Source organism: Centruroides vittatus, unplaced genomic scaffold (genome assembly GCF_030686945.1).
Source record: "Centruroides vittatus isolate TY-2023 unplaced genomic scaffold, ASM3068694v2 contig_299, whole genome shotgun sequence".
Lineage (NCBI taxonomy): Eukaryota > Metazoa > Arthropoda > Arachnida > Scorpiones > Buthidae > Centruroides > Centruroides vittatus.
Window position 1 is genome coordinate 1,429,422 of NW_027121909.1, and position 20,404 is coordinate 1,449,825.

A 20,404-nucleotide genomic window follows, 5' to 3' on the forward strand; every position below is an offset into this window, starting at 1 on the left:
ATACAACAGAGCTACCACGTCACTCGCAGTATACGCTTCTGAACCGGGCATCAATGTGGACTTCGCGGGAGCCAAGCTAATAACCAAAACGACCCAGATAGAACACCTTAAATGGCTGGAAGCGATTAGCGATACATAAAGCGCAAAGTGCAACAACATGCATTAATTCACGCGACGAGATAGCTCTTCCGCTTGCTTGGCAAGCTTTATTACAAGAGGATGCCTAAAAATTTATTTGGGTCCGATGACACATGAAGTCAAGTGACCCCAAGATAAAAAAGAGCACCAAGATTAAAAAATACGTTACAACACGGAACACGACAGTTATAACGCATGCGCCTTGAACGTCACACATTCGAACTATCATCATTCGAATTCGTTCGTATAAATTCAGAACGGCGGTTTCGTTTTTAAATAATAGAATCCAGCGATTTTAACCTGAAGAAGGGCACGGAAGGTGTCCAGAAAACGTTTGTTAGTTTTGAATTGTTTCCACACCGGTCACAGGCACGAGTAAGTTGTAATTATTTAAGTCCTATATCCCTTAATTATTTTAATACAAATCTGCTGTTGAAACTTTAAAAGCATATCCCTATTCTTTTGGTACTTGAGAGCGTCCCCCCAGACCCCTACAGCATATCCCAGATACGGTAGCACAGCTCCCTCGTAAATAACATCTAAAGTCTTAGATGCAAGTCCCCATCATATGGTCGCTATTCTATCTAACATGTGTAGCAGTTTCTCAGCTTTCCCCAACTACACACTGATATGGAGTGACCAGCTAAGCTTGTCATGTAATGTAACCCCTAGGTATTTAATTGAATTTACATACTCCAAGACTTTCCCATTTAAAGTCAAAGGTGGTTTACTAATCTTATGCTTCCTCGTTACAAGTAGCAATTTAGTCTTGTCAGTATTAAATTTTAATTTAGTTTCATTAGCCCAATTTTGAAGACTGGCTAGTATGGAACTAGCTTTCTTTTTAAGAGAATAAATATTCTTGTCAGTCGCCATCACAAGCAGGTCGTCGGCAAAGGCAAAGAGTTCACTGCTGGCGGGAAGCTTGGTCCTAAAAACAGTGTTCATTAAAATATTCCACAGGGCTGGGCCAGAAGCAGAACCCTGAGGAACACCCAGCGAAACATCCCTAGTGGCTACTACAGTATCATACCTTAAAAATACCTTTTTGTCCTGAAAGTAACTTACCACAAGATCATACAGATTCTTTGGTACTTCGGCAGTCCGAAGTTCGCATAGAATGAAGATGGGACAGGCGGTGTCAAATGCCGAGGAAATGTCCAGAGAGATTACAATGCATATTTTTTTATTATTTAAGGCATGCTGATAATATCCCTAACTTTAATCAGGGGGTTAACAGTACTCATCTGCAGAGTGAAGCCAAATTGGTTTTTATTTAGGAATTTTTTAAGATTTAAGTGGTAATTTATTCTATTGATCATTAATTTTTCTAAAATTTTACCTAATACAGGGAGCAAACTAATTGGCCTAAAGGATTTCGGATTATCCAGAGTTTTGCCTGGTTTCAGAATGAGTTTCACCACTGCATGCTTCCATGCTGTGGGGAAGACATCAACAGCTCAGCACACATTGTAAATATTAACAAGGAAGTCGGGTGAGGTGCTAAAGGCATTTTTTATGATCTCCACATTCAACCTATCCTGACCAGGCACCTTCTTATTTTTTTTGAGCCAAAATGATTTCTTTAATTTCTGAATGAACGAAGGGCAGATCGTCGCCCATATGGTAAGGTTGCTGAATACAGTTCCTTATATCACTGTGAGCATCACTATCATTATCAGTATTATCAGTATGAAAGAAATGATTTAAGAGCATATTGGCAATTTCTCTGTCATCGTACAGAGTCTTGCCTTGTACATTTTTGATAGTTAATTTGGAAGAACTAGTAATAAAGCTTTTCTTTAATAATTTATAAATGCGACCCCATGGATCAATGTTGCCCTTGTCTGTACAGAATCTCTTCCAGGATTCAGTTTTTGAAGATTTAATTAAATTTTGATAGCTCTGTCTAGCTTCTAGATATTGCTTCTTAAAATCTGTATGATCTGGACCACAAGATTGCTGAAACCTATGCCTTAACCTATTAACACTTGCTCTGGAGACAGTCAATTCATGACTCCACCAGGGAACAGTGTGCCTATACCATTTTTTGAGTGGAATACTTTTGTCAGCAGCTTTTTGAATAATTTCTGTATTTTTGAATAATGCATTCCACTGGATGATTATGATGAATTAAATTATTAATCTCTGAAATATCTTCAGAGAACGTTTTGCTAAAACTGTTCCAGTCAGCTTTATGGACATTGTAGTTTTTACTAAATGGCTCGCTAGTTTCTTGAGTCCTAGCTGTACATAATTCAACATCAAATAAGATATACCTATGGCCTAAAAGTGATTCAGCTAGCGAGACTCTCCAATTTTTTATATTAATGCTACTTTTAGTTAAGGTCAAATCAATATAGCTTTCTCCCTGGTGAGAAGAGAATGTAGGCAGTCCTCCTAAATTATGTATGACTAAATCTAAATCGTGTATTAGTTCTAGTATTCTCACTCCTCTCGGATTTTGAAGTCTGTCAAACCAGACAGGCGACCTACCATTTGCATCAGTACCAATCACGTAAGGAAATTTAAAGGCAGAGAAAAGCCTATGAATGGCCAGAATCTGTTCATCAATATCACCAGATGGTTTTAAATAAGTAGAGTTTACAATAAATTTACAAGTTTTTGTACTAATTAAAACAGTGCTAGAAAACTCATTCGATAGTTCCTTGATAAGAGAGGACAAGATGCTTTTATTAAATACCAGCACTGCAGAGGCCAAACCTAGGCTATAGCAATTGATCCACCCTGGAATACCCAGTATCTGAGAGGAAGCATACTGATCTTGAATCAATGCTGTATCGATCTTGTGGTCTAAGGCAAACTTAATTAAGTAACTACAGCAGTAGAGCTGTGGTCAAGGTTAATCTGCAGTACTTTTAGCTTCATAATTGCTTAGTGCTGTCAGTACTTAGTTTAATGTAATAGTTTAACACAGGGCAGCGACGGCTACGGGCCCCATGCCTGGGATCCACGCGGTCTGCATCCTGGCTGCACCTCTTATTGTAATGCAGGCAGTTGATACACAGCATTTTGTGAGGTTCCACGTTACATTCTCTTGAGCAATGATTTGCTTCTGAACATTCGGTATAGCGAAGTTCACTGTGGCACATTTTAGTAGTATGCCTATATTCCCAACACTTGCCACATCTTTTGTAGTAGTGGAAAGTATATACTTTCCTCTTCCTCCAGCCCACGTATAGTGTGTCACCTGTTTCCATAAACATCCTCCTGAGCTCGGGTGATGACAAACACCCACGACCATATACCCCTCTCTTCCCTGCCCAGGAAGAAGACGTGCTTAATATGGTTCTCAGTGAGCATGTGAGCATTTTGTTCTAGGATGTATTCTTTCATCTTCTCTTCACTGATCTCCCAAGAAACCCCTGGGATAATAATCCTTGGGTCCCTTAGACTGGGAGCTCTTACTTTTACATCTCCCCTGCTCTTTAGAGTGTTTAGCAACTTAACTGCTCCTTCTGTATTGTTGCAGTTTATAGCAAACCCTTTTTTGATTTTGCGGACACCTGCTACACCTATGCCCAAATTGGTGATGTCCACCTCCTCCTCAATTTTTTTAATAATTTCCTCGCTGTCAGCATTCTCATCTGGATAAACCAGTACAACTTTATCGTTAGCAGGACGTGAGGGCCTCCTCCACAATGTCCATATAAGTACATTTTGTTTCTTGTGAGACTTAAATTTCCCAAACCTTGGCCATTACTAACAGGTTGCTGGAGGGAGTTAATGTGGAGTTTTTGCTGTTGGATGACATTATTAAAGCTTTTTCTTGAGCTCCTGCATCAAACTGCCTACACCTGCCAGACTCTGTATGCCTTTATCTTTGAGATCTGTCCGCACGTTGTGGGTTGCCTCTAAACATTCTTTGATAATGAAAATCTTCTCCTTTATTTCCTCTCCTAGCCCCATGATGATATCTTGAGACTCAGCCATGTTAACACAAATCAGCAAAACTTCTTAACAGAATGAGCAGACAATTGGGATGTTAAGAAAGATCCAGAGAAAATGCTTGAACTAGCGTTAGCCGAATGGTTTGGCAGCGCGGTCAGCTAGATAAAGCCGGACAGCTGGATGATGCCGAAAGGAAAATAGATATGCTGATCAGCTAATGAGCCACGTGTACTGAGACAACTGGCTTTGTCCTTCCGCTACAACAGTTACCCTTATTGTGCCGTAAGTATTGGCTCAACGAAAAATAATATATACAGTCGTGACAATGTACACAGTCTACAAGCTACAGTTGAGCTCGATTGCGATAATACAAGGCCTACGATTAACACAATTATGGCCAAGTAGGCTGGTTGGTGTAACAGCACAAAAACAGTTTACACACTGTGCTATTACTGTACATTTATAGAGCTTCAGATGCTGATTCCAGTAATACCCCACACAAAAGGGCCTTCACAGTAGAAGCGAAGAATGCGACCACGTGGTTCTAAGAAGAGAACAATGGTCTTTGTTCTGGTACTCCTAGATGAAGTGTATAACACCGTACGAAAGCGCTTGATTAATATAACATTTGATAAGATCACTTACGGTGTACTCCACTAAGCTTCCCTGCCAACGAAAATCCTTACTCCTGCAACCCCTGGCATATGTTCTGACCAGAAAAATCAGATCACTGCTCATTGTTCCTCCTTAGTGCCCACTGCTAGCAGAGTGGTCATATTTATGCTGAAACAGAAGCAAGAAAGATGACACTATCAAGGTCAAACTTCAATAAACATGATCACAGTAGTATCAACTCTAAGCATGCATGCGCAGAAGGTAGTGTGACTAGTCATAACACATCTTTAGGTTTAAATGCAGATAATTTTTGACGTTCTTACTATTAGTAATGGCAAATGCACATGTTCTATTTGTTGTTTACCATATAGGTAATTGCATTTTCATGCAATATCAAATTTTCTGGATTGGCTGGCTGTCTCTGATACTTATGGTTTGACAATTCTGTATCATTTCTAACTAAACATTTTTATTCATACAAAACAATGTATACAAAAAAACTAAACAACATTGCTGAATACCTGAGGTGTAGAAATGTTTCCCACAACAGTGGAAATTGCTTAAAGTGCCTCCAGTAGTTTAAGCAAAGCAGCTCTACTAGGAAATGCACCCAATATTTCATAATAATTATTTCAGGTGATTTAAGCCATAATACTGTTTGTTACATAGATGTACTGTACATATCTGTGGGCAATTGCTATGAATCATCATTAATTCTTTTCACCTTAATTCATTTATTTTGCTTTCTTTGTTACTAAGAATTTGAAAATTGGCTTTTTATTTTTTCATATGATTATGATAATTCACTGTGCAATAACCTCTTGGGAGTTTTTTCAAGAAAATGTGCATGCTGCTAATATATTATTATTTACAAGTTAGCTTTTAAGATACCCAGATGTAACAGTAAAACACTTTTGATGTCATTGTTAAATCTGTTCATTGTAACAGGCTCAGTTGTCTTCATTACAGCACAATATATGTTTGTTGACTAACATGCAAAGAGGCCTCCTACTGTTATAAGGAAAACCTGAAAAATTTATCTCACATCCTAGTTTAACCTCCTCCACCACACCAATCCTCTGGATCACCTATAAACATAATTTGCTCGTGCCTGTTTTTTTTCAAGGTTAAAACAATGTATCATCATTAAAGTTCTGCAAATACTTACTTTCATCCTAATGTATTAGTTTTGACTTTCCTTGCTTTATTCATTAAACTTAGTAAATTAGTCACATCCTTGTCAATTAAGATATCCCCATCAAAAATGTCATAACTTCTACAGATAAAATTGCATATTTTTATCATCACTCCAGGTGTATGAACTTATATTGTAATTGTATTGCCTAATCTCATACTTTTTTTAGGGAATTTACACCTTATCATATGTATAAACATATGATAAGGTGTAAATTCCCTATTATACCAGGTTCTTCATCAAACTTCATCATCATTAAAACATCTGTTGTGGTATCCAATAATAATGTTAAGACTGTTTTGACATTTGCAGCATTATGTTTTTTGTTCCTTTGTTGCTTTAATAGCAGACACATTCAGTTGAATTGCTTTGCTAAGACAATCCTTAGTGTCATGATCTGTACTAAATGCAAGATCTCAGACTTTCATTTAGTATGGAATTTAAAATCTTTGGTTTTGGATCTCTTATGGAAAAAAAAATTTAACTGTGTATATATATAAAGTTAAAATATGCATCTTTATTGGCAGGTTTATTTTGCTGCTGACATTTTGGTTTTATGAAGTCTCTTGTCACTAAAGAATATAGACATGTATTTTTTGTCCTTGATTTTATTTTCTTGATTATGATCATCATTGCTACCAATTGTTGCATTGTTCTAGACATCACTTAAATTAGGTATCAATTTATTGATATTAGCATATTATTATGTTTCACAGCTTGTCATTTTCAAAAACTAGTGACAATTTCATTCGATTATCTTTTAGACTGTTAATTCTGTCTCATTATGCACATCACTGCAATGTATTAATATTTACATATGACTGAAAATATCCATGTCCAGTTGATATTACTGATTTTTAAGTTTACATTTGATTGTTGTGTTTCAGAATGGGGAAGCTAGTGGAAGGGTCATTGGATTTGTGACCTCAGTCTCATTTTAATTAAAAATGTGAAATTTTGAGTTGCCAGATTTGGGGACTGATACAAAGCAAGTTAAATAAAAGAATTTACTAATAATACAGACACTGGACAAAACAAATTAGTTGCATCTGCCTCTGATGTCTATCTTATCTACTGGATGTAAGTGATAAGACCTAATGTTCTAAACATTCAGGTCTCATAAAATGAAAACCATTTGCACTTTTCCAGCCAAAGGGGTTTAAAGAACATTCATTTTTGGTTAATTTTATAAACATGCCTCAGGTTTCAAACTACTTTAGCAATTAGGTCTTATCACTTGCAGATTATTTCAATGATACACATGACATGAAAGTCCTGTTGTTCCAGGATGATGATTGTTGTATTCGCAGAGCCAATATTTTATTGACATGAGCAACATGAAATAACGATTGGCTACATCTGTTGGCAGATAGGTCACTAGATTTAAATCTCATAGAGCATTTGCAGGACTGCTTTGAAGTCCACGGGTATTTTCTGTATTTGTGCTATATTTTCTGTTTCAAACCCTTAATTTTTCACAAATAAATGAACTAGATGTTGCAATGTCTAGTTCAGTGTTGCTTTCAAACTGAATGCAATTGTGTAAACAAAAGAATACTTGGGAGAAGCAGCAGTGCAGAAATTCAAAATACATCCAAAGCAAATTTGTGTGTGGAGCAGCAAGCATGACACACTTAAGGCTATTAAGAATAAGAGTGAAGCAAAGAGGTTGGCAGAAGGAAGGTACAAGATCATTATCAAAGACTCTTTAAACTCTTCACAGACTGCTTTTCATAACAAATAATAAACTACACAAAGAACCTTTTTACTCTGCAGCCATTTATTAGCAATAAAAATGGCTGCAGAATAAAAAGGTTCTTTGTGTACTTTATTATTCATTATCAAAGAATTAAAAGAGAATGTACTACAGTGGATCTATCTGTGAACAGTGAGAGAAAAATAATTGTTTCTATACAGATGGTGATGGATAAAGCAAGAAAAATCTTCACTCAATTAGATGAAAATGATAAACAAAATTCAGTTTTTACAGCTTGCAGAGAGTGGCTAGAGAGATTAATGAAATGTAGATACAGTAATACCATAATAACTTTATGCTTATAGTAGTAATGTTATTGTATAATAGTTTTTTTTTTCTATTAAATAAAAAGGTAATGTTCTTGTGAATTACCTAGTTTTCATTATTTGGGAGAGAGGATGGATGGAAAGAAGATTGAATTGTATTTCTCCCTTTTTTACCACCAGTTTGCACGTGAAATTCTGTGAGAATGAAATAGATGCCAGATCTGCAAAAGAGACTGGGCTTCTTACAAATGCTGGAGGCTAAGTATATTCTGTCCAATAGATGCCCAGGTGTCTATTAGAGCATTTACTGTATTAATATTTAAAAAACAAAAACCTGTTTAGAACAAAACAAGTCAAAAATATAAAATACCAGCATTCTATGATTTAAAAAAAAAGACTAATGTAAAAGAAATGATAGAATCACAACAGCATTCTGTCCTTTTCTTGTGACATGCCTAAACATGTAACTATCAGATGCTATTTGGATATCTTAGTCTCATGCTTATTTATCTATATAAATAAAAATGAATGCACAACCAATAACCAAAAATTTCATAACAGCAAATGTTTTCGATGCCCCTCCTGGGCTCTTCCTCAGGCTCAATGTGTTGGAATCCAGTTCCAATGAAAGAAACAGATTAAGCCTGAGGAAGAGCCCAGGAGGGGCATCGAAAACGTTTGCTGTTTTGAAATTTTTATGCTGGTTATTGGTTGTGTGTTCTGTGTGTTGAATTGATACAGCCTGGTGTGGTGAGAAAGTACAATAAATAAAAATGTAATGTTTGTTTGTTCCTAATAGCTAATCTTCAAAAGTTCTTCACCAATTCCTTTGAAATTTTCATACAACGTTGCATTTGAATACGGGCGTGTTTTTATATAATATAGATGTTGAAATTCCCCCGGGGGAAGAGAGAGGATTAAGGCTTACCATGAAGATCTCTGCTCCTATTATACTATTTTAGATGCGGTTTTTTGCATTTTTGATTGTGTTTTAATAGGGTACGTCAATAGAATGTACACTAAGAAGGGATTTTTCAAAATCCTCCTGAGAGGAAAGTGTTATACATTTATAATAGATACATTTTGAGCCACAGCAATGCTTGGCTGGGTCCACTAGTTTTTAAATAAGTAGATATGTTCGAGCATAGCATTTAAATAAATTTCTGTTTCATCAACTGTATAAATATCACAAAGTGAACATTCAGAAAGGAATTTCATCAGCCTATATTTTACTGAAGAAAAATCTATCTTCTCCATGCATCTGCTTACTGATAATGATTTTGCATTTTTTCCAGAAAGAATACAGCATCAGTCTATAAAATGTTTCTTTTTTTTTTTTTTTTTTTTTTAGCGTAGTCTTTAGTTTTCTGATGAATGAATGGACTCTTAATCGACACATCTTTCTCTTATGCAATGTTACCTTTTACTTATGTTATTCTCATTAGATCATGCCACTTTTTCAAGATTGTTTCTGTTCTTCTGAAACAAGCATAATAAAGATTGACTTTTGCATAGAAAATGCATGAATGCCTTAGAAAAATAATCACAATAAGAGGCTGATAACAATAAATGTGATTTTTAATAAGTGGCATCCATTGCAAATAGTTTGTTTATATAATTGAAGCACTCAGGGATGTATAGTGCTAGCACTATGTCTCCAAGAGTTTTAGTTGTTGAACTTTATTAAAACATCAGATGGAAGTTCAGTATTTTATTTGCTGAATACTAATAATATGGATTAGTCTTTAACATTACAGCTATAAAATCATTTCATTACAAGTTTGGTTTTGTAGTGTTTTTTAATCCATAACTTGACAGTTTGAAATTTTTAATTATACAATTGATGTTGAATTTTATTATAATCTTTAATAAAAAGTTCAAATTTTAATTAAACAGGTAACTCCAAGTGTTACGTATGGTGTTCCACCTTCATATCTTCCTCCTGTCGCACCTATGTATTCACCTCGCCCAGCAACAGTTTATCTGCCTACAGCTTATGATGCTGGTGCTAGATTTGATGGACATGGAATGCCCGTAGTACCAGTAAGTATTTAATTATTAAAAAAACAAAAGGTACTGATTTATAATGAAATTTAAAATACCAATTAATGTTTAGAAAATATTTTTTCCAGTTTATTATTAAAAATTTTTCCAAGTTTTAAACATTTAGACAAAAAGTCAAATTCTTTGTTAAATGTTCAATATTTGAATGATATTGGATAGCATTTTTAACATTAAAGTAAACAATTTCATTCTGCTGAGTCTAATTCTTATTTTACAGAACAATTTTATGAACATTTACATGAAGGACTTATAAATTTCAAAGCCAGTAAAAAGTTTATCAATATTTGATTTTATGAAAGTTATACTTAAATGTATATTACACATTTAGCTAAATATTCATCATATTTTATATGATGATTGAATTGTAGTATTCAGAACTGCATTTTTTTTAGAAGAAAAAAAAGTAGTACTTTCCAATGGACAATAATTTGGAATTTATTGCTTACATTTGTTGTAATGGTTATGATCAGATAAATTCTCTTCTGGAATTGTAAAACTATGAAGTTTCAATTTAATAAAGTTGAAATCCATTTTAAATCTACTGAAAATGTTTTTATTCATTTCTATTGTTCCTGATCATTAAATATCTAAGAATGTAATAGCATATGTCTGTACATTTTTAGCTCTATGCAAACCTCTTATTGGTGAAACATGATTTTTGTATAGCAACCAAATTCAAATCTTTCATAGAACAATTTATTAATTGTATTATTTGTTTTTTATTGTCATTTGGTAAAATCAATAGTGTTTTTGTAAACATAACAAAAATTATTTTTTTTGCTGAATCTTCTCATCAGATAAAATGCATTGCATTTTGTAGTGTACTTTAATTTCATATTTAATGTTATGGCCCAGCTTAATTGACTTTCTTAAATGTAAGTGAATAAGAACTCAATTATTTCTTTGAATATGAATTAACAAAATTTACTTTGATGCTATCCTGGGAGGATATTTTCCACAAGTTAAATACAGTAAGACCTCGCTTAACGCAGGGGATACATTTCTAGACAACAAAGCGCTAAACAAAACAGCATTAAACAAGGCCATTTTAACATAGAATAAATAGGGATAGGGGAACACACGACCAAAAATAAACAGTTTTTTTTTAATTATAAGTTATTTTTATATTAATTTGCATAATAATATATATTAAATAACACACAAACATATGCACACAGAAATATAAAGTTCATTTTTTGTGACAAAGGTCCTGGCTCTTCTGAAATTTTTGTTTTTTGTGATAGTCATGTAGTTTCATTTGTCGCTTTGTTTTTTCTTTCCTTAAGCAAACGTTGGTAGCAGGAGATTGCATTTAAAATGCCACATCTTGCTTTTGCACTCCTTTCAAAATCTGGATCATTTGCTACAGTTTAATCAACGATTTCGGTTATTGTTACCAAACTTTTTTTCTAAGGAAATCAATAGAGAGATTCTTTGGGTTCTTTGTTTTCAGAATTACTATTTTCCAGTTCTACATGAATTCCTTGTTCTGCCAGTTCTTGAAGGTCATTGTTGGTAAGCTCTCACCAGAAAGCTGCAGTAACTTTTCAATATCCTGCTTGTCTACATCTAGTCCTGCTGTATCAATTAGGTTGACAATTTGGTCAAAGATTGGTTCTTCTCATTAAGAATTCTTGGAAACTTCCAGCCCATACCTTCTTTCACACTCTGTTCATGCATTTATTAATTAATACTTGCCAAGCGAAGTTGATATTGCCTGTGGCATCCAATGTTATATTTTTTCCAAAATTGCACCAAACAAACATAGATTTAAGGAAAGTACAGCGCTATGACGAATTGCCACCTTTTACCGATTGGTTCGGGTTTGGGAATAATCAGTGAAATGCCATGTTAATTTGAATGACATAAATTTTGAACATTTTTTTAAGGCTTTGAGTGGACTGCGTTATATCAAGACAGCGTTAAGTGGGATCTAACTGTATTTTTAAATTTGCCAGATGGTGTAAGTTCAAATTCAAAGATTGACAAAATCGAATAAGTTAGTTTTGTTGCTAAAGTGGTGAGAACTTTGTATTTCCATTTATGACGATGGAACAAATTAGGAGACAACACATTTTATTGCAAAAAGTATATTACAAAAGTAACAAAACATACATTTTATTACAAAAAGTAACAATTCCTTATGAAAGTTTAGAAACTCATTAATAGTATGATATTGATATTTACAAGAGAAATAGTACAGGTAACCCCTGTATAACACGGCACTTCTATAGCACGGGTTCACTCTAACACAGTTCGGGAATTAGGTAAAACCCTCGTACATGAAATGTATTAAAGACTGTTACCAGTTGTTGATTCTTATGCTGAGATCATCATATAAGATGAATACTCACTGGTAAAATATTTACTTTAGTAAGTATTTTACCCATAAAAAAAAATCTACTATATAAAGCTGAAAAACTGGATTCTATCGCTGTATGCCAAAAATGGCCACTAGGGATGCCCCTAGCAATTATTTAAATTTTCAATTAACAATATAAATTATTTTATATATATTTTATATTTTTAAAGTATAATATTCAGTATATTATTATTTTTATTGTAATTTTGTATGCTCCTGCATTGGCCTGCATTGGCCTTTTGTGAATCATAAATCCAATTTAAAGAAGGATTTAACAGCATGTTTTCTTAATTTTTGGAACCAAACACCTCTTTTCGCACTAGTTTTTTGTTTCGTATAACACAGATTTGCATAACACGATAATTTTTTGGAACGTAACTCCCATGTTATAAGGGGGTTACCTGTATATACACAGAAATCCAACTTTCTATTTATTTCCTTGATTAAAGAAATAAATAAGTTGCAAAATGCATCTAAGTTTTAATTCAAAACATTTACTTTAAACACAAAAATATTCATTAGATGAACTGCAACTTGTTTCATAAATTTAGAAACTCATTAATATTCAGATTATTTTATGTATTTTGTTTAGTAATTTTGTGTTGAACAGTTATTATGATTTTGGATTTGGAATCTATAGTTGTGGATGCAATAGAACACCTCATGGAGATGTTAGTGATTATTGTCCACACTGCCACTAATGATGATTGTGTTGTCTAGATATGCAAAGGCAAATGATAGTCCTGAGACCATAGAATCCACGATAGAATGGAAGATGTCTGGAGCTGAGTTCACTCTAAATGGAAGACATTGAAATTCGTAGAATCCACTGTGTTGTAATATTGCAGAGTTTCTTGGAAGTGTTCTCGAATTCCACTTTCAAACAGGCATCAGAAAAGTCTATTTGTGAGAAGATTTGGCCACCATTGAGCTGGAGAGGGCTATTGAAACTCATTGGATAGTCCACACACAGTCATGACAATCTATTTGGTTTTTTGCTTACTATGATGAAAACAGCCCATTCAACAAAGTCAATGGGTTTGTCTCCTATGCTCAGCAGGCAATAGTTCCTTTTCGACTTTCAATTGTGAGGCATATGGAACTGATCTGACCTTGCATTTGACAGGTGTGACATTTGGCTTCAACATTAATGAGGCTTTCATTATCTTGCAGAGTCCCAGTTCTTCCTCAGAAACTGAGAAGTTGCACTGCAATGGTTCAATGACTTGAGGCGCATTGTTTGACTTCTGATTTCCACTGACATTATAGACCATAGCAGCAAAAAATTGGAAGTGGTGCATAGCATCAACCTTGAGGATGTTGAGAGTTCCTTTCTTGGCTACATAGAACAGTTCTTCTTTGCATACCTTGTTATGACAGAAGGTGGTGCATCCTTTTCCTAAGAATGGTTGCAAAAGAGTACTTTCATCATATGATTTGGCTCGTTTCATACATGGCTGAAGTGTGGGTCATCCAATTGCATTGTACATAGTTTTGTCAATGATGTTAATTTCAGAACCACCATCGAGATAGAAGTTGACTGGGTGTCCATTAACCTCAATCCTTGCATTTAGCAGTCTGCAGACATTTACAAAATTATGGATAATTCCTACCCTGGCGGAGCACACTTGCTTTTTTTTTGTGGTTATTGACATAATTTTTTCAAATGTCCTATGCAATTGCACTTTTGGCATTTTTGCCTCCTATTCAGACAGTCTTTATACCAATGCCACTTCCCACATCGCTTGCAAGCACTTGGTGGGCAGTTTACCTTTTTAGTTTTTTCTTCCTTAGGCTGGGTTTTGACATGGACATTATTAACAAGACATTGTTTCTTCGTACAACTTGTTTTCATAATCTATTGCTGTAAACTATTTGCAGTCATTTGTTATGTCATTGAATGTAACATTTTCTCTGAGTTAAGCTTCTGGAGAAGTTGAAGGCATAGTGACTCATAGGCTTTCAACTTAAGTCCAGTGAGAATGACAAGACAAAAGAACTATTCCTCAGTCTGAGCATGAAGTTTTATCATCATCAGGCTGCTCTCACACTGTTCTTGAAGTGGTGGAAGTCTTTACCATCAATTGCAATGCACAAACAGTCAGTGATCTGCAAAGATGGAATGTTTCTTACTAAAAAGTTGACAGAGTTGAGAAGTTGTTTCCTTGTAGTCAGTCTGTAATGCACTTCAGCGTACAATATTTATTGTATTCACTGAAGGCAGACATAGAAAGTTTAATCATAAGAAACTTGACTTTCTTGTAACCAGCCATCTTAGGTACCACATTGTCCAGGGCTGAAAACGACTGACTTACCCACTCATCAAATTTTAAGCAGTCTTCTTCATTGGGTTGGAATTCTGGTAACTGAGGGATTGTTCCTGACAATGACGATGAAAATGATGAGGAAGGTGTGTGTGCAGTAGAACAATCATCCTTGATAAGCTCAAATAAAGCTTCTTGACGACTGAATGCTGCTTGTTGTAAGTAATGATTTTACAAGTGATTTCACTGATTCCAGGTCCATCGCCGTACCTAATTTTTGTCGCCACTGTTAGGATCTTTGGAGGGGTTTAAATCTCTAATTGAGTAATTCTTGTTTAATCTATTACAATGAAATAGAAATTGGGTGGTTATAACAGTCCAGACTGGACTCTGGTCACATCCTGCTCATTTGACTGATTCCGAAACAAAGACCCTCCTCAAATCTTGCAACCACCTATAGGCGAAAACTGTTTGGACACCTGGTTGTTAGGTTTTCACACATACAAAAACAACAGACCCAACGGAATCCAAATCATAAGTCTTTTTGTTGTAAAGAAATGCCACTCACTACAAGAGGTTAAGATATCTTTGACATTTCATCTGCTTATTTCAAAAAATGGTAAATTCCATTTTTTAAAGTAAGCAGATGAAATGCTTACTTCAAAAAATGCATCTTAAATCAAGCAAAATCCTAATTTATCACATTAGGATTTTGCTTGTACAACTGCAGAATTCTAATGTTACACATACCCATTTCTTACTTCATAGGGAGGTACTCATTTCAAAACAATACCAGTTGGAAGTAAAGCTAACATTAAAACAAGTTGTTGAAATGGTAAAAGTAAATTGTTATAATTATTAAAAGTTGTTGAACTATTAAAATTAGATTTATTCAAATAAGTGAGATTTTAATAATTCGTGTTAATATGGATTCCTATCACAAGTGCTTAATTTTACATGTAGAAGTTAGATGGCTCTTAAGAGGCCAGGTGCTGTGTTGCATACATGAATTCCAAAAGGAATTACGTGCATTTTTTTTAAAGAAAAACATAAACACTTCTGTGAGTATTTTCAATGCAAATTTTATATTGCCAAATTGGAATATTTAGCAAGATATTTCAAAACTTAATAGCATAAACACAGGTAAAGATGAAAACATTCTCATTTCAACAGAGAAGCTGATTTCATTAAAAAAGTTGTAATTTGGAAAAATGGAGCTAATGATAACTTCAAAATGTTCTCCTCAAAGCTTAAAAGGTGCATAAAACAAATGACTCCTATTGTAGTGGAATGTTTAACAACTCTGAATCCAATCATACATTTCTGTGTTCAATGATGTAAAATAAAACTTAACTTTTTTCTCAAATCCTTTTATAGAAATTTCATATAATATTGGTCTGAAAATGAAATTAGGTGAAGAATTGGCATGTATATCCAGAAATTATGGACTTAGTCAAGCATGTTAAGTTACCCATTGATATTTTTGGATTGCTATTAAAGAATACCCTGCAGTAGCTAAAAAAGCTTTATCCATTCTGATGCAGTTTTCCAAATATTAACTTTGTGAGTTAGGATTTTCAACCCTCAATAATATCAAACCCAAAAAGAAATTAATTTCTTTTTTGATGCAATGTAATGTTTCCTTTTTAAATATGTTGCAACTTTGCTAAAAAACATCAAGTGCATATTTTTCATAAGTTTGCTTCATTTATTAAATGAAGAGGTAAGTTCATACTATTTCTCTATTTTAAATTATTTATATTTCTAGCTTTATGCAATGGCTATGCTGCCTAATACATATTAAAACTACTTCTTAATAATTTTTTAAATTTACAAGGTCTGTCTAGAAAGTTAGCAAACTTTTTAAATTACACATCAATCAATAATTGAATCTGAGTTGCACAATTCTCTAGTGGTAAGTTTTATGTACTCTCTACCAAAAGCAGTTCTATCTTCATTTGTTGTTCAATTGCAAGTTCAATTGTGTTTTGCAATCTGGAGGTGATGAAGTGTCTTTGTGAAGCAGTGAAGAGGAAAAAGACTTGACTACTAGGAGAAAACAACTTTGTGACAGGAGCATTGTGACAATGCTCCTGTCACACAACACTACTGATAATTTTTTGGCCAAGGACTTGATGTCACTTCTTCTCCAACCTCCAGATTCATTGGACTCTAAACCCCAGTAGGCTTCTTTTTTTTTTTTTTATCAAATTAAAATCTACTCTCAAATGTTACCGATTTGAACCCTTTGACCCCATTAAGCAAAATTTACTAGTAGAGCTGTGCATCATCCCAAAAGAAGTTTCAGATGTTCTTTTCATGACAGAAATGCTGAATTCGGTACATAAACTCAGGAGGGGACTACTTCAAAGGTGACAAAATTGACTAGCTTCTAGGTAAATGTAAACAATTTCTATTTGCAAAGTTGAAAACTTTCCAGACATTTTGTATGTAGTGTGCCAAAATAGTTTTACTTCTAAAGCATACTGTGAGCAAAAATGTTTGGGAACCACTGCAATAATTAGTATAGTGATGGTATTGACCTAGAGAAAGCTTTCCCTTCTTTCTTCTTTAACTGGTCTAAGATTTGAAACATAAATGGAGTTGTGAATGACTTCTCAATATCTATAAAGATAGAAATCATTTTGTGTGTTTAGAATTTAGTTGGAGTTGTATTATTGAAGTGTAACAAAAAGATTGTTTGTCCATACCTCTGAATATTAATATGAATTTATCAAAAACAGAGTTAAGATTAATATAAACACTAATATTGTGATTGAGATTACATGATGATCTTAATTCTTTAACTATTGACTATTGAGGCCTTAGTGAATAACTACTGCTTTTGGAAGGATGTTTTATTTAATAATTAAGATTATTTCTGTTGTCCACTTTTGGAATCTTGTTGCCAGTATTAATGTAAGACATTTCCTCATAACTGAACATAGAACTGCAATTTAATAATTTTATGAAGTTTTCATGTCTCCTCCTCTGTATTTAGTCAAAATCCAGTTTTATGGAAAAAGTGAAGAAAAATAAAATTGGTTATATAATTTGACTAATAATTTTCTAATGAATGAGGATAATTTTTAAAAAAATTAAGTTAGATTAAATCAACACCTGAAATGGGATCTGAATTTTAGAAATGGTCTCATTTATTTCTTCTATTGTAATTTCTTCCCCCAAAAAAGCATTACTATTTGAATAGCTATTTCCATCAGGAAATTTAGAAATTTGAAGTATTCATTAAAGTTAATGTTTGTCATCTTAGTATTTGTTTATCATCAATTTATATACTATATCCCAAAAGTATTTTGATTTCTTTGATTTATGCAATTGTAGTTTGAGGGATTGAGACTTTTTTGATTTTATTAAGTTGAAGTAGTAACATTTGATGATCTGATATTTATGTAAGATTTCTTCATTGAGAATTTTCCTGAGTTCTAACAAACTTATTTGTTCTAAGTTTCAGTTAGTTGTAATATTTATCAAACTAGTTTTTTGCCAGTTATGGTCTGTTTAGTTGTTATTGTTTTATGATGATTATAAATTTATATGTAATTGTTATTAATTCTATATATACCGTATTTTACGGACTATAAGACTCACCTTAATTTTTAAGCAGTTTAAAAAAAAAAATACCTATAGGAGGCTACCGACTATAAGACGCTCCTGAATTTTGGAGGCAATTTTTCGAAGAAAAAAGTGCGTCTTATAGTCCGTAAAATACGGTATATTAAAAGCATTTAAATTTACTATATTTTTGTAAATTAATAAATATTAATAAATATTTATTTCTTTTCCAAATTTATCAAAATTATAAGCTTTACCTTGATAGTTTTTTCTTATTTATTTGTTGTTATCCTGAAAGTAGATTGGATTATCATCATAAGAAAGTGATCTGATTATATCCTCATTAATAACTTTAATTTGGGTACAAAAATCCAATAACTGCTCAAAAAAATAGTTAGGTCTATAGTAGATTTATCTTTATTTGTTAAGCATTTCAACTCAGCTGGCTAGTCTGATGCAATCTGTTTGTTTATTGCAAAGAATTGATTTTTATATAGTAGATTCAGTAGTTTAAAATCCATTTTATTATTATTAGTATTCTTTGAAAGAGGATTATTGTATATTAACTTATTTAGTTTATAATAATTACTATCTTATAATATTGATCAGAGAATCTTGAATTTAAAATCACCCAGGAGAAGATAATCAGTCGTCACCAATCTCATATAATTGAGCATCTCAATTAAGACTTCAGTCTGGCCTGGAGGGAACCTAAATCACAATTATTAATTATTTATCTAGTTTTGAATTAATAAATTTAAATAATACCTTTTATATGTTAACTTGTATTTTATTTATCAACAATGAATTCTAATTTTCTTATAAGCATAGTACTCCTGCAGCTCAACCAGCTCTAGTTGGTTTCTTTGCCTATACTGATAATGATATATTCATCAAGTAAATTTGTTATTGTTTCTAACAAAGCTGTTTCTCTAATATCAATTATGTGCAAAGTCATATACAACTGTTTAAATTCTTTAGAAAAAAGTTTATTTTTCAACCTTGACTGTTCTAGTTTAGTATGTTTAACCTTTCTTTGATATTATTTGAACAAAAAATTTAGCCACACAATTGTCTATTGGCATTATGGAAAAAGTTTTTCACAAGTACTTTCAACAGTACATAACTGTCCTCTTCAGGCAATATCATTCATAGAGAATAAAAATTTCAATTTGAAAAATAGAACACAAATAGCAATGAACATTTTTTCAAAATTGTTTCTTGTGCATGAGCATGGAACTTAAATGACACGAAAAAAATTACAAAATTATACATAACTTTAAATAAAAATCAATTTCTTAGATGTTCTTGTTAATTGTATATTTGTGTTCTGTTTTTTGTTGTAAATTATGTTCAATAGTGCTTAGGTACAGAAGTTTTGTTATGAAACATTGATCATCTGTTGGTATTGAGTAGATGCTTGGTACAAAGTTGTAATCATATGGAACTTTACCATTTCCTAAAATTTTGAAAACAGTTTGGTTACATTGGTATACTAGTGGTTGTTAAAATTGGCTGTTGCTTTATGTGGAGATAATGTCATGTTAATGCAAATAGTTTGGAAATGGTGTTATTTGTTTGTAGAAGGATGGAATATGGTGAATGAAGGCAGTCAAGGGCATCTTACTTTTGGCATGCTTGAAATAGTGAGGGAAAATCAATGTGCTGATTTTTGAGAATTTTACAAAAAATGAGAGATGTCTATATTATGGATATCTTAATTGATTCTTCCTACACTACAATCATCAGAAATAACTTGTATTACAATGAACTGCATGTTGGTTTCATGTTCACTCACTTTTGACATGTGCTCACATCAAATAGAATGCAGCCTGAACCACTTGCTGAACCATTATCCACATGCAAGAGGAAAGCATCACTGGCTTTCTTCTTGCACATAGATCTGATCTCATTTCCTTTGGCTGTCATTACATTCAAGGAATCCAAACACACACCACTGAAATAAGAAATCATCATCTCTGGTGAGAAAAGTTTAAGCTTGAAGTCTGATGGAAAAATTATGGCCTCTGTCTCTAGGATGCCATTGGAGACATTGTGCTAATTTGTAGAAATAGTCAATGCTACTATTATTGTGAAACCTTGCAACATTTTTTTTATGAGTAGTCCATTGCAAACAACCAGCATTTCTCACTGCTGGTGTGCTCCTGCTTGATGACAGCCTGTCCTCATCTGCCAAGACAACACAAAATGAAATCATAAAATTTTTGGATTGGAACATCAGCATTTGCTGTATGGTTC

At 33.3% G+C, this 20,404-nt stretch overlaps 1 protein-coding gene across 2 annotated transcripts in view; it reads left to right on the forward strand.

Moving 5' to 3' along the window:
* Positions 1-20,404, forward strand: part of LOC136972631 (DAZ-associated protein 2-like) — a 78,143-nt gene that overhangs the window by 30,149 nt on the left and 27,590 nt on the right. For both annotated transcript variants that reach the window (XM_067267227.1, XM_067267228.1), the window contains exon 4: positions 9,779-9,925. In XM_067267227.1, the coding sequence (XP_067123328.1) occupies positions 9,779-9,925 (147 nt within the window). The remainder of the gene's footprint in view (positions 1-9,778; positions 9,926-20,404) is intronic.